This window comes from Perissodus microlepis, chromosome 7 (assembly GCF_051167445.1).
Source record: "Perissodus microlepis isolate ML-2025 ecotype Zambia chromosome 7, ASM5116744v1, whole genome shotgun sequence".
Taxonomy (NCBI): domain Eukaryota; kingdom Metazoa; phylum Chordata; class Actinopteri; order Cichliformes; family Cichlidae; genus Perissodus; species Perissodus microlepis.
In genome coordinates, this window is record NC_140467.1 from 14,117,367 (window position 1) to 14,132,350 (window position 14,984).

A 14,984-nucleotide genomic window follows, 5' to 3' on the forward strand; every position below is an offset into this window, starting at 1 on the left:
CAGCCCAGTGCTCGAGAGCTTGCCCTTTTATAAATTGTCTGGAATCATCTTGAAACCATCTTCTCCTGAATTAGAAAATAGGGAAGGGTGGGGAACGATTATGCAGTTGACAGCCGTAGCTGTTAACAGATCTGAAGTTGTAATTGAATTAGAGGAGACGAGCGGTGGGAGCGGAGGGAGGAGGGGCATTGCGCGGAGCTGCTGACAGGTAGATGAGCTGTGCGCTGTCCGCGGTGCTGAAACCTCCTCCAGCTGCACCCACACCGGAGATTCCCCCACCTCAGGTTAGACCTGAGCTCCGATCATCTCCGCCGGCTCAAGCTCTCCACAATCCCACCTCAGTTTCTCAAATAATAGAACAATAAAAAAGGAGAAAAATAGAATCCAAGTTGTGATCTTCGGTGGTGCCTTTTTCTTATCGCGGGCTGGATCTTAAGATGGCACTGCACGGATTAACATTGCGCAAGGCAAAAGCGGACTTATTTGACTGCTGTTTTGTGACTGTGAAAGCAACCCTTTCAAACTGAACGCCTCTCTCGTCTTTCTCCATTTTTTTTCTGGCGCATCTATTTTATTTTTTAGTTTGTTTCTACTGGACACATGCTTTTCGCTGAAGAGAAATAGGCGCCTTATTTCTGGATTAATATCTTAACAATATGCTTTTTAATGCTGCACTTATATTTGTTATAGTATTGTAGAAATTGTTTTCAGAAGATAATTTGGATATGGAGCCAGGAAAGGAGAAAGCTCTCCCCACCAGTAAAGAGGGGATGAAACAAATGGCAGGAAAGGCCCTCGGGGCTCTGTACAGGTAAGAAATTGTACATCTCTTTTAATCGCAGAATTAGTTTTGGAAGGATCAATTAAAATAGAAAATACGTCCAAATGATTAGATGACACAGACAAAGAAAACGTGCACTGGCTTTGAATGTGCTTATTACTGCATTACAATTATTACATTTTTTTTTTTTAAGAAAAAAGGTAAATCTCATCTTTATGAGGTGAATCACGAACAGGGTCGTGTGGCCCGAATATTTAAGGATCAGATATTTCCCTGGAGGACGGTCTCCCTCCACCAGCAGCTGTGGGTGTTTTTAATAATTAATGAAACAGAACGAGTCGTGACACAAGGTCGGAGGATATCTATTACCTCACGTATTCATCTGTATTACTTCAAGATAGATGAACTTCATATCAACTGACTTCCTATATTCTTTAACGGCCACGAAGAGCTGCATGAAACGTGGCTCGGGTGAAACTGATGGCTGACTACAAAGGAAACAACACCCGTTTAGATTTGGAGCAGGGAAGCAGGATGTGGTGGAATAGAAGCGAATTATTATTTATTTATTTTTTCTTTTTAATTCTCATTGGGAATGCACATAAATTATATTATGGCAGAAAAAACAAATCTTCGACAAATATTCCAAAAGAAATACGAAGATTTTAATCTGGGTCTGCATATGTTTGGAACCCTTTTGAGCCTTATTCGTTTATTTAAAATGATTCTTAGAAGCTGTAGCACAGAAAAAAAAAACGTGACTCAAATCTGTTTGATTTAAGCTGTAGCTAGGCCAGTCATTTCACCGGATGAGGCCTTCGCATGTCAGGGTTTTTAAATCCACCTTAAATTTCGGTGAAAATTCCCGAATTGGAGCCAAAGCGAAATCCCTACACCGGATTTATGGCAGCTAATTAAATATTTAATAAAAAACATATATAGGGCGAAATTTAACTGCAAACAGCGCTGATGCAGATAATACTGCAATGCGGTATGAAGGTCATCTTTTTCTCCTCGATTCCATTCATCCTTTCCTTTCAACAAGTCAAGAAAAAATTTTAACAGGATATTTCCCCCCTCATGAAGAGTGTGCAGGCGTTTGGAGGCCTGTGTCAGATTAAAGAATAAATTAGAGCCACTGACAGGGCCTGGAGTTGAAATGAAATTCTCATTCATAAACGCGAAGAAGCAGTGTTGGGTATTTCCAGGGGAATTATTTCTGCTGATCTGGCTTAAAAATCCATTTAAAAAAAAAAAAAAAAATATATATATATATATATATATACATATATATATATTTTTTTTTAAATACTGTTTTCTTTCTTTAAACACAGTATCTGGCTGGTACTTTGTTATCATCCCTTCACGCCGGCTTTGAACATATGAATCACCTAAAAAAAATGAGTATTATATAATCGAAATGCAGGAGACTCGAAAAGCGGCAGCAAACAGGTGAAGCGATCGAGCTGACGGAGGATGGGAGACCGCGAGCGGACGAGGAGCGGAAGACGCCCCTGTGTGACTGCACGTGCTTCGGGCTGCCGCGCAGATACATCATCGCTATGCTGAGCGGGCTCGGCTTCTGCATCTCCTTCGGTATCCGGTGTAACTTGGGTGTGGCCATCGTCAGCATGGTCAATAACAGCACAATCCACCAAAACGGGAAGATAATCATCAAAGAGGTGCCTGTAAACCCCGCCTCTTCATTCACCAGGAACCCCATCCTACACCCCACCCTACCCCACCCTCTTATGTGTGATAGGTGGTGAGATAGAACTGAGTCTGGTGTCCCTTTCAAGTGCCTTTCATGTGTTAACAGAGTAATTAGCAAAATGAGTATAGTTTGCGCTTTTTTGTTGTAAATTTATTGGAAATTGTGATTTTTTTTAAATCAATTTAGATAATCACAGAGGTCAATTTCACTGCGAAGCATTACATTTTATATGCATCTTCCTGCAGATATTTCTCTCCTGTAACACTTACCACTTAGGGAAAAAAACGAAAAAGTGATCTCACTGCGACACAAACTACAGCGAATTAAAAGAGACGTAATTTTGTTTTTATTCTTATGTGCCTGAAAGAAAGCGAAATTCAACTGGGACCCGGAGACTGTGGGGATGATTCACGGTTCCTTCTTCTGGGGCTACATAGTTACTCAGATTCCAGGAGGGTACATCTCCTCCAGGCTGGCTGCAAACAGGTAAAACTATACACATTTTTTGAGTTAGGTCTTGGAGGAGATTATATTTAGGAAATATCGGTTTCCTACTGATTTCCCATTGTATCTACGAACAAAAAAGGTATAATTTAGTGCGCAGACTTGTTGGCAAACCAGTAGGTTTGGAGAAACCTGCAGATAAACTGGGGATTTGGCTGATGCCCGCCAGGCGTGCCTCCTCATGTTAATGAGCTCCCACGGGACCACCGTGTCTAATCCTTTATGTTCAGAGGCATGGCAACCACACCGGCCAAAGCCATGTGTGCGAAGTGCTTCTAAGCAAAGATTGTAGCGTGATTTCAACCACCGCGTCCCACTTCTATACCTTATTATTTCATTATTTCATTAGCGGCTGACTGGCTGAAATATAGATAAATATACAAAACGATCATTCTTTAAAAAAAACTAACAGTTAAACTGTCGATCAATATTAGAGCGCAGTGTAGACAGATACTGCAGAAAGAAGGAGATGCAAGGAAAAATAAAGTGCGCTAAGCTCGCAGCATGGGTCCTTATTACATTAACATTACAGGATTGTTAAAACTGAATCTAAATGAATCTTTGAAGAGCTTCATCATACCAAGTCAGCTGAGCCCTCTGACGCCTTCTGCTGCAAACACCTCCTGTCCTCACTCCCCTGGAAACCGAATAACAGCCTGTTGTGTGCGCGCTTGTGTGTGTGGCACCCAATTAGGACTGGTTTGTCTTGATTATGAGTGTTTATTCTTCCACTATATTATAAAAATTTAAAATATAGGATTCAGTCTACTGTTTACTGATATTTGCAGTTGATCAAAAAGATGCAGACCCCCCTTTTCTTTTCCTTGAGTCACATACAGATTTCATTTTGATACAAATTTGACAAATAATCTTGTAATTCTGTTTATCCAGAGTTTTTGGTGCTGCCATCGTGCTGACATCTACCCTGAACATGTTCATTCCCTCTGCCGCCCGGGTCCACTACGGATGTGTCATCTTTGTGAGGATATTACAAGGGTTGGTGGAGGTACTGATGCACAATTTGGTTTTGACCTTTAAAACACTCAAGGATGATGCCTCATTATCAAACCAGGAGCTGAGTTTGACCCCTTCCTAATGAAATTGTCCTGACATTCTGTTTTCAGCCAGGTTTTACAGCAATCTTCTGTTTCTATTCAAGCCTGCTGCTCTCTATTTGGATTTCTGCTGGAAAAAAAGGAAGCTCTATTCATTATACTGTACACATATTAGTACACAATCGTCAAACAAAGTAAAACCCTGAATAGCAGGGCTTATGTGTACTGGCTTGCCTGGCTTAGAGAGCTCCATGTTCACATAGAAACACAATGAACAAAAGAGATAAAAACCACTTGATGCGGGCGGCTCCTGCAGCTCAAGAAGGGGAATGATTTCAGAGGGAGAGACGCTATTATTAGTTTGAAGGTCATCTTCTTTTGTTGTTTTGTTTAGCTCCAAACTGTAGTTTCAGTTGCTGCTCATGACCATTCAGAGAGGGAGCTGCCTGCATTCAGCGCCATGGCTTATTACTACAAATTAAACATTAGCATTTCAGGGTGTCTCCCACTGCAAGCCTCAGCAATTTGTGTCTATCAATAGTTGATTGTATGCCACTTAGTGTGTAATGAAGATTTAATGGGAACAATCCAGGGCTTCTTTTTTTTTTTTCATGAAGTGGGCAGTCAGCTTGAATTTGCACTGACTCACACCTAAGCCATTAGTCTCTATTAGAAAGATCAGCTACAGTGCATGCCAGTTTGTTTGTTATTAACTGCAATTTGACTTGTAAGTCTCTGGCAAAAAAGAAGAGACGGCGTCAATCAAGCAGAATATATTTTCATTAAGTGTGAAAACAGCTACAGTGTTGATGAAATTAGCAAATTAAGCATGTTGTGCTTTTACGCTGTCAAAACAAGTATGTTAAAGCTGGTGGGAAACAATCGCTGTCTGATCTTACTGTTGCTGTAATGTTGTGTTTTTCATTCACCATACAGGGAGTGACTTACCCGGCCTGCCACGGGATCTGGAGTAAATGGGCTCCGCCGCTGGAAAGAAGTCGCCTGGCAACCATCTCATTTTGTGGTACAAAACAGACACACAAAAACAAGATTGGCTCATTATTATCATGCATCATCACGTTACTTTATACACTTGAGTGCAGGTTTAGGGTTACATACCACCGTGCCTAAAAGGTGTGCAAACAAGAAGTGAACACCTTTGTAACTAAACACAAGCACAGATCGCTTTCTGCTCAGTCATGACAATTTGTCCTCTTCAGGATCATACGCCGGCGCAGTGATCGCCATGCCTCTGGCTGGGATCCTGGTCCAGTATACTGGATGGTCCTCTGTCTTCTATGTGTATGGTAAGTACTGCTTTATCTGACTGACTTCACCTTAAAAGGACACTCTGTTCCATGTAAAGGTAGAAATAATGTAACATTTGGGTTTTTTCGTAGCCATAAATGACATACAGTTCAATTCTGTGCATTTTTCTTGTGCTGCTACAGTCTCATGTGGGCTTATTAGATAAAGTTAGCAAAGTCTACAAAGTCAATGTTATATAACTGACACCGGTGAGTCAGTTCACTGCCTCTCCCATGTCTGTCTATGCATGCAACTATCTAACTAATATATACTCTCTAAACTTCTGAAATAAGCCCAAGCATTATTATAACTAACCCATTAAATCAGATAGTGTATATGTTTGTTTTCCATTATTTTGTACAGAATTAACCAAACTTCAGACTTTTGTATTCTGATTTTGACAGCAGCTAAATCTCCGCTTGAATTTTACGTTCTGTTGATCTGAATCATCTGAAGTTTTTTTTAAATGACTGATGTGTTTGATTTGTTCAGGATCCTTTGGGATATTTTGGTACATGTTCTGGATTTTGGTGTCCTATGAAAGCCCGGCAGAACATCCAACAATCACCGAGGAGGAGCGCCGTTACATCGAGGAGAGCATTGGCGAAAGTGCCCAGCTCATGGGCGCGATGGAGGTGGGTGCTCAGTCTGTATCTTCTGATTTCTGATGCCACACCAAACACTGCTCAGGCTGATTTAGCATTTGTCACGTTGTTTCAACAGAAATTCAAGACTCCCTGGAGGAAATTCTTCTCTTCTATGCCTGTCTATGCAATCATTGTGGCCAACTTCTGCAGAAGCTGGACCTTTTATCTGCTTCTCATCAGTCAGCCTGCATACTTTGAAGAAGTTTTTGGCTTTGAGATCAGCAAGGTGAGTAAATTTATGCTTTATAAAGTCTATTATTAGGCCTAAAATGTCTCATCTGATCTCACCATCAAATTTCCAAAAAACACGATGCTATAATTGCTTCTAAAAAAGGCATAACAGGTCCATTTTGTTGTTATGCCAGCCATCTAATGTCATGTATTTATTCTTAAAGACTAAATGTTTTCATTTTCTAGCTGAACAAAGGTATCCCAACTCCGGAAACCAAAAAGAGGGTTCACCATGCAGCCACTGCAGTGACCCTATGCCTCACCAGTGGGGCTCAACCCATGATTTCAGAACCACTGGGATAAACATACCAAATTGGCCATAACTGAAATTTGTTAGACTAACATAACTGGATGAAAATATTAAAACAGTGTGACAATAATAAAGATTTTGTTTATACTTAGAAACCTACAGAGAATTTTTGGCTTCCTTTAGCTTTTCACCCACAAAGCTGTGGGCTTAAAATTTCACCCACAGCTTTTACTATTTTAGTTCACTCTCATTATAGTTTTCAGTCACAGAGGGGCAAAGGTGTTTAAAGCAGCCATAAAGTACTTAAAACTTTTTATACCCTACTTGGCACATCAACCTCTTTGATTAGATTTCAGCCGCTAACGACTCCCTTTGGCAGCTAAGTAAATAATAACTCAGTTTAAAAGAAGCATCCTAGGAAGAAAGTTTGGGTCTAAATGGCATAAATGTAATTAAAGCCATGCGGTTTTATTCATATAGCATCAAATCACAACAAAAGTTGCCTCAAGGTGCAACATTTGTTCCTGGTTTCTTTTAAGTACTATTGCATTTTAGATTGTATTAATAATTGTCACCCCAGGGTTAAATTAGGCTGGAATGGAAGACTTACGTGTATAATTGTACGTTTAGCTGAAGAACAATATCAAACAAAATATATTTTGTTTTTATATTTAAAAAAAGAACATTTAGAACATTAAACAATGATTTTGAAGCTTAATGGATATTTACATTTGCAATTTTGGGACAACTTGCTTTAGAAAATGCTGTGATTTGCTGTTTTTACCTGTCCTCATGTGTCATACATGTAAAAAGAAAGCAGCCAGTCTCAAATTACCCCAGTCCTCTGAGCTCCAGCGAGAGTGTAAAGCATCACTCAGGCTGCTCTGACAGATGCAATTCAGGCTGAGGATGAGTTTCTGTTATTACTGTGGTGAATTATTGCTGACATGTGATAGAGGAGCCAAGAGGTTAAAGCAGAGGCTGAGATTTGCTCTGAGACTGAGAGAATCCCCTTCTTGTTGTGACAGCTGCTCTACTGCTGTTGGAGCTGCTTCAGAAAAGTATTTGATGCTTTCCCAGGTTGGAATCCTGTCAGCTCTCCCTCACTTGGTCATGACCATCATCGTGCCTTTAGGAGGTCAGCTAGCAGACTACCTGCGAACCCACAACATCATGTCCACCACTACGGTCCGCAAAATCATGAACTGTGGAGGTGAGGCCTTAATCGTGAGATTTTTGTCAGTTCTTTGAAGTACTCCTCATCAGTTCATGTCTTAACTGTTTTCCTGGTGTTTTCAGGCTTTGGCATGGAGGCTACTCTTTTACTAGTGGTTGGTTATTCCCACAGTAAGGGGGTGGCCATCTCTTTCTTAGTTCTGGCGGTGGGATTTAGCGGTTTTGCAATATCAGGTGAGTCCTAAAACAATGATGCATTGTTCATATTTGATCCCACCTCAATGTGAATCAGCAGCAGACTCAGGAAGTCTCCTTGTTTCGTTTGGTTGCAGGTTTCAACGTGAACCATCTAGACATCGCCCCTCGCTATGCCAGCATCCTCATGGGCATTTCCAATGGCGTGGGAACACTGTCAGGGATGGTCTGCCCTCTTATAGTGGGAGCAATGACAAAAAACAAGGTGAGTCGTAATCAGGCAACAACAAACATATTTTTGTTTGAGGTTTTAAAGCCCACAGCCATCTCCTGATCCTAGTCTACTGTTTAATAGTGTAATCATTTAAACCTGGATCACAGAGCTTTCCTTACTGTAGCAAACCCTCTCATTTTGCCCAAAATATGACCAATCCCCTCTGTGCCTGATCCTTACCCTCATATTTTTATTTACTTAAATGCAAACCACTGGTGCAGTTGTGGCGTATTTGTTCTGCCTAATCTGAGCAAGTTAGAAGAGCACATCTGTTCTATGATATAACCTAAAACTTTACAAAGGGACTCAGCCTGGCTCCAACCTTTGTCCATTTCCCAGACTCGTGAAGAGTGGCAGTATGTCTTCCTCATTGCTTCTCTCGTGCATTACGGAGGCGTGATATTTTACGGGCTCTTCGCATCGGGGGAGAAACAGCCATGGGCTGACCCTGAAGAAACCAGCGAAGAGAAGTGCGGTTTTATAGATGAGGACGAGCTGGCAGAGGAGACGGGCGACATCACCCAGGGATACGGTGCGATGGGAGGTCCGGCTAAAAGCTACGGGGCCACGGGGCAGCTGAACGGAGGCTGGGTGCAGGACTGGGATAAAACGGAGGAATACGTACAGGAGCCAGCGGGAAAGATGTACACCCAGCGCGGCTACTCTTAAACCAGACAGTTGTGGTGAGTCTGCCCACGAAAACAGACTCATCATCACCAGTTGCACAAGCATTATATTAGATGTTTAAATCCATTCTGTATGCTAAAGTAAAAGAAGATTCAAAAGCCACTGTAAAGAAGTAGTTAATTGCAATGCAGAACAATCCTCATTAGAGCCTCATGTTTCTCATCACATGTACCTACAGTAGGGCTTCACTATACAGACAGCAGTCGTACTATTTAGGACCCAAAGCTCATCAATCTACTTGAACAAGACAAGCCAGACGAAACTGCAGTCGACCATCATGTAGGGTCTTTCTCTGAAATACTACTCTGATTGCACTGAAACTATGAAAGTATTCTAAAAACAAGATTCTGTTTCTCAAATATGTTTTATGTACTGTATATACCTGCATACTGTTTCTGTGAGACTATTGTGAATTTTGGGTCGTTGATCTGTGTGAACATTAATATAAAAGGCCATATTTTTCATGGACAGTACCTCTTCAGGGAGACGTCTGCTTGCAAAAAAGGTCTTCTTCTTCTCGAGTGAGGCCTGTAACACAATATAAGACAAAAATAGCGTGAGTGAAGTTGAACCGTAGAGTTTTAGTGTGTGTTTGTTGCATGACTTTTGCTCAGATCAATGTTTCAGACGCGGCCGCCTCACAGCCACCGATAGTCCTCATTCAGCCTACTGCTTTGTTCTTAGATTCAAGCGTCTCCTGCCATTATAAATAATAAGAGGAATTTTCATAATCAGGTTCCGGTCGTGACGTGAGACAAATCAAAAAAGTTGTGAAGGCAACTGCTGCTCAGAAAACATTGACTATTGATGTTTGGTGTGCACTGCAATAAATTCTGTGTACCAGCTGCCACCCATTACATTCTGTTTTGTAACGTGACACTGGCTTGCTGTATCTTAACTGTAATTGTTTTTGGAGTCATGTGATGATCAACATTAAGGTGTGTGTTTTAACAAATTACAATTAGTGTCTGGAGACCCCAGCTTTAGTGCTCATGACGCAGGAGGAATGCACTGCTGTGTATGAACAACCACGTTTTGTGATCCCCTGGTGTCCCTTGGTTATTGTCATTGTCACCAAAAAGTACTTTATTGACACATTGATATCGTCGCATATGAGTGGACCACATGGATTAATAGATGGCTCTTCCACCTGACTTTATTTGCTGTTTAAACACTTTGATTCATTTTGTTGTATGAAAAATCTGCAAGGATGTTTAAAATATATGAATATTTAAGAATGTTTATGATGACCAAAAGATGCTATTACGGCTTTGTGCCTAAAGATTATGTAAACAGATAAATGTGATTTTATGGCTTCTAATATTGTGTTTAATGAAGAGGTATGTTGATGTCAAAAGGTGTTATAAAAAAATACTCATATCATTTTATATAAAAAAAAAAAAAGTAATCAAAAAGGTAATTTTTTGTCATTTTTATCTCGTGTGTAAATGGGATGATACATTAGTCCTCATTGACTGGAGACAGACTGTCAAATCGGTTAACCACCAATTCTCCAATCACTGCCAAGCATCTCCTGTTCTCTCCAAGTTTCTCATTAGTAAATCAATGGCACAGGTCTCTGGGGTCTAGGGGAGAGCACTGGACCCTGTAGCCTGGTAATTGGTAAGAGGCAAGAGATACAGCATTACTAAACTGTTTCATCCATGCACACCACCACCATTTAACGGACAACGAACTTTGCAGAGACTTCTGATTTTAATAAGCTGATGTGGAGTCAGGTTGGGTCTGTTTCAGAGGAAAAAAGATCAGGAAAAAACAAAAAAAGGAAAGGAAAGGTGATGACACTTTAATGTTTGTAATGTGCGGTCTCAGACACACCCATTTCCTTCTCTGCACATTTGAGCTCAACACTGTTCTCTGTAGCACATTAAGGTATTGACCCAGCTCCTTCATTATGTCCAATCACAAGACGAATCAATATTGTTTAGCTCTAGAATTCATTAGCATTTTAAGATAAAAAATGCTCCTGTTTAAAAGATTTAAACAGGAGAACGCACTGATGATTCGCCTTTGTAGTTATTAATGCATTTTTGTTAGAATAAAAAAACATATATATACAGAGCAATAGTAGTCGTAGTCACTGTTTGCAGCTTTAAGGTTGAAAAATATTTATATTGTTGTCACAACATTTACCTGATAAAACTCAATAAAATAAGTAGCTCTGGTAGGGAAAATTAAAGCATAAAAACATAAAGGAATAAAAATGTACACTGACATTAGAACAAGTGACATATTGATATCTATGGAGATAATCTGTGTAGAGTTGCTGAAAAAAATGCAGATTAGAGCAATCAACTCGTACTAAGAAAAATGCTCTAAAGATCAACAGAGCCAACTTTTTAAAACTATAAACACTGACTCATCTTCTCTTTCTCTTAAGATAAACTGAACAGTAACAGATTTTTTCTTTTAACTGTTTGCTAAGTAAAGCAAGCATTCTTGATAACTGTGGTAAATAATTCATGTATGTCTCCAGCTTATTGGTGTATAAGACTATGAAAAGCACAAAATAAAAGGAATGACTGACTCCATCATCAGAAGTCTGATCAGCTTCTTGAAGAATGGCAGTGTCTGAATTTCCATTGTCCTGTTACTGCAGCACAAGGTGAAAATGTCCTGGGAAAACCTCTGCAGCCTCGTGCACGTGAAACCTTTGGAGCGCTCCTCTTACCCAAAGGGAACGTTCGAAAGGCGTGACGTCTGAAGGGTTGTGTCAAGCACTGGTTTCCTGCCCGTGATGGACATTCAGAGTACAGTAGCCTTTCACCGCCTTAATTGATGGTTGGATCACAGGAAGCAGCTTCATGTCTAAATCATCCCAACTGTCAGGAGGGGGAGCAATTACAATAAATCTCAGTTTCTCCCCTGATTATTCACCCAGCCGAGGAGGGAAACCATTAACCCTCACGCCTGCTTGGCGCACGTTAATTTGACAGAAAACACAATTGTGTCACCATTCACGTGGAACATGTTTTCTCATGCCTAACCAGCCGGAGTCGTCATGGCTGTTACACCAGTGACGTGCCCGTTAGGATGCACAGTAATTGGGCAAAAAGCTTCTGTCAGCATTTCTTTCACAGGTGGAAAGTCTGTCAGCCTTCACCTGCCTGCATCACTGACTCTTTATATTTCTGCAGCATCTCCGGCTCGGTCACTGTGATGTTCGTCTGGTTGTGTAATCCGGAGGGTGAGTGGAGGGGGATTGAGTAGTTGTCAGTCTGTGGGGCAGGTGCACTTTGGCTCCTGGGGGACTGTAATGGGATGAGGCCCAGCCACAATGAGTGTTTGATGACGGGGTTGCACGCCTCCTGTGGGACTCTCCCTGCATGTAATTATCCTCCTGCTCCATCCTCCCCTGTCTAGTCTGCAGCTCAGACAATTTCTTTTTCCACACTGCATTCTCAATATTTTTTTTAGTCCTAACGTATAATTCACATTCCTCATACCCCAAAACATCAGGTATTAATTAAGGCCTAAATTTCAAGGCAGGATTGGAGTAATTACTGTTTTACAACACCCCCCGACATGACAATACACATCCCCGGGGCAAGTGGTTTTTCCACACACCTTCCTCTCTCTTGTTAATTGCTTTATTAATGGAGATCTTGCTGGCTCAAATTGGATTTGCACAAAATAACATGTTATATATCACTACTTTGCACCCACTACAAACCATATGTAATTTGAACATACACACACACACACACAAAAAGACTGGTGTGTTTCCACCATGACTCCTAAACGTTTAGATATTATATTAAAAAAAACGATTTTAAATGAAACCCTCTGCAAAACGGCTTTACAACGGTGTGCTATCATCTCTGCTGTACTTTCCAGTTGTATCCATTAGCATTACATTTGATAGCATTTGCTCTAATGAGTCAGAGAAACGGGGATGCAAAGGTGAGAATTTTCCAGGATGAGAGGAGTAGACGGAGACTGCTACATTTAATTTGTCTTTTGTTTTTCACCTTCCACGGAAGTGCAGTCACATTTGAAGCAATCCATCACAGGTCCATCCACTTCCCTACCCCCCACCCCTCCATATCGGATTACACTGACAGCTTCATACATGCTGATATAGTATCAGAAGCAGACAAAGGAAGATAAGATCCAATACGATACTTGACGTGTTTTCACAAAGCACCGTCAGCTCTGGAAGAAATCTTAATAAGAGAGTGGAAGAATTTGCAGGTGATGAGACAAAATATTTTGCAGGGTTTATTTTCACTTTGCTTTTCTGCACATAATTTTTCTTTATTTATATAATCCATCATGCCGCTCAAAGAAATAAATTTGTTGCCACTTTCTTTGTTCAACCTTCAGAGATGTTTAGTTTAAGATGTTATGATGATAATCGCTGCTTCACTTCACCAAACCCATTTAAGCAGCGTGCCTGCTGACGGTGGTCGCTGATCGTCGTCATCCTCTGAGTGGGACACAGGTGTGCAGAGGGGTTTCTCCTGCCTCTGTGATCCATCGCTGAAAACACAAAAGGGGCCAGACTGGAGCGGCTTAGGCACGTGCCGAGGGAGGGCTCTACCCTCCTGCGCCCACCCCCTCAGAGGACTCCCTATTCACACCACCAGATGGTGGCTGGATCTGAGTTTTAATGAATGTTATCCTTCATGACCCTCCAGGAGCTGCAGGACAGCAGTCGCTCTCAGCACATCTCACTGCAGTTTGTTACCCCCACGCTGCTGGAGAACAAACATGACGCTGGACGGATGGAATGTAAAATAAGGAAGGATAAGACAATCATCCAGCTCTTTGCTTAGAGCATGTGCTTTATAACAGACAGAACTGATACACATGTATGAAATTATAAGTTTTCTCATTTGTCCTTTTGAATTAATAAAGCGCATGACACATTTAAATTAAATAAGCTGGATGTAAGCGGCTGACCTCGGCTCTCAGTCTGTTCTAATAAAGGCTTACTAGGTTGCTGCAAACAGCTGGAGGTCAAATATAAAATAAGCAGTTCAGAAGATAGATGGATAGGTGGATGTTTAATAGCTAAATAGTGTTACAGACTGCCAAAAGAAGCAGTTTCTTCTTACTGGTTTCCAGACATGTGGGTATGATTTAGTCTGTTATAAATAACGGGTAAAACATGGTTTTATTAAATATTAGATTGGCATAGGCATAGTACTAAAAATGCTGCTTTTCTTGTAGGCTTATTGGAGTCAGATGGTAACACATCTGAATCATCACCATGGCAGCTCTCTCACCCTGCCAGTAAAGTGTAAGGCTGTGAATCAGAGTGAGAACTACAAAATCTACACAAGAAAATAACTCTGTGGGTGGAAGCACCCGATGGCTACATGCTAAAAGAGTAGAGGTGGATAATTCTCGTTAGTTTGTGGAATGGTGCTCTGAAACTGCATTTTTGTAGATTTTGTAAATTAAACAGACTCCCAACAAATTCATAATTATTTTTGCATGCATTTATAACACAAGAGCAGGTTATATCTCTGCAGTCGTTGCTGGTTGGCATATGTTCTTCACTGGCTGGAAATAACCTGGTTGTGTATGCGCTGCCCTTTACTCAGTGACCCTCGTCCGTCTCTACGAGAATTGCTTTCACGGTGTGTTAAATGAGCCGTGGCTGTGTTGGTGTTTCCCTCCGCACGGTGGCCCGGGCTCTAATTCGCTGACAGGGTTATGTCACACACCAGCCATTGTGCAGAGTTTGATTGAAGACGCCTGATCTGACTAATTGATCCCTCGCTGCACAAGCGCCCAGACACATGGGCAAGGTCTGAGATGTGTAAATTGGCAGTCAGGTCACATGACTGGAATTAAGCCAATCCAAATGTATAGGGTTAGATCAAGCACTGCTGGAGGCTTTTACTGACAGATGGTGTGAAAGAAAGTGAAAATCATTTGAGGTGTGTAGAGTTAGGAAAGGGTACGTGGTTGCGCAGCGCTTTTGCTGGCTTTGCTTATTGCCATTTCCTTATAGCCCCGAGCTTATTATCAAACCCATCTCTCTCCACAGATCTGCATAATGTGGAATTAAACTTTAATTTCTTTTTAGGTCCTCATAAATCAGCCGCTGCAGAATAATTTTAAACAACGCAGCTCCTAATAGCTTGGTATTAGGATCAAATTTATGAGTCTGAATGAAACCTTGAGCTT

At 41.1% G+C, this 14,984-nt stretch overlaps 1 protein-coding gene across 1 annotated transcript; it reads left to right on the forward strand.

Moving 5' to 3' along the window:
* The first annotated feature begins 215 nt into the window (after window positions 1-215).
* On the forward strand, window positions 216-11,377 carry LOC146382755 (vesicular glutamate transporter 2.1-like). Its single transcript, XM_084933635.1, has 12 exons — window positions 216-811; window positions 2,208-2,463; window positions 2,863-2,981; window positions 3,891-4,005; window positions 4,991-5,078; window positions 5,275-5,361; window positions 5,855-5,997; window positions 6,086-6,235; window positions 7,571-7,703; window positions 7,790-7,900; window positions 7,999-8,126; window positions 8,475-11,377. Exons 1-12 carry the CDS (start codon window positions 726-728, stop codon window positions 8,802-8,804), a joined length of 1,746 nt encoding a protein of 581 aa, XP_084789761.1. The 5' UTR covers window positions 216-725; the 3' UTR covers window positions 8,805-11,377.
* The last annotated feature ends 3,607 nt before the right edge of the window (window positions 11,378-14,984 follow it).

Coding starts and splice junctions, on each gene's coding strand:
- LOC146382755 (XM_084933635.1), top strand. CDS start 726: ATGGAGCCAGGAAAGGAGAAAGCTCTCCCCACCAGTAAAGAGGGGATG. Junction 2,464..2,862: donor GGAAGATAATCATCAAAGAG/GTGCCTGTAAAC, acceptor TGTGCCTGAAAG/AAAGCGAAATTCAACTGGGA. Junction 4,006..4,990: donor TATTACAAGGGTTGGTGGAG/GTACTGATGCAC, acceptor TTCACCATACAG/GGAGTGACTTACCCGGCCTG.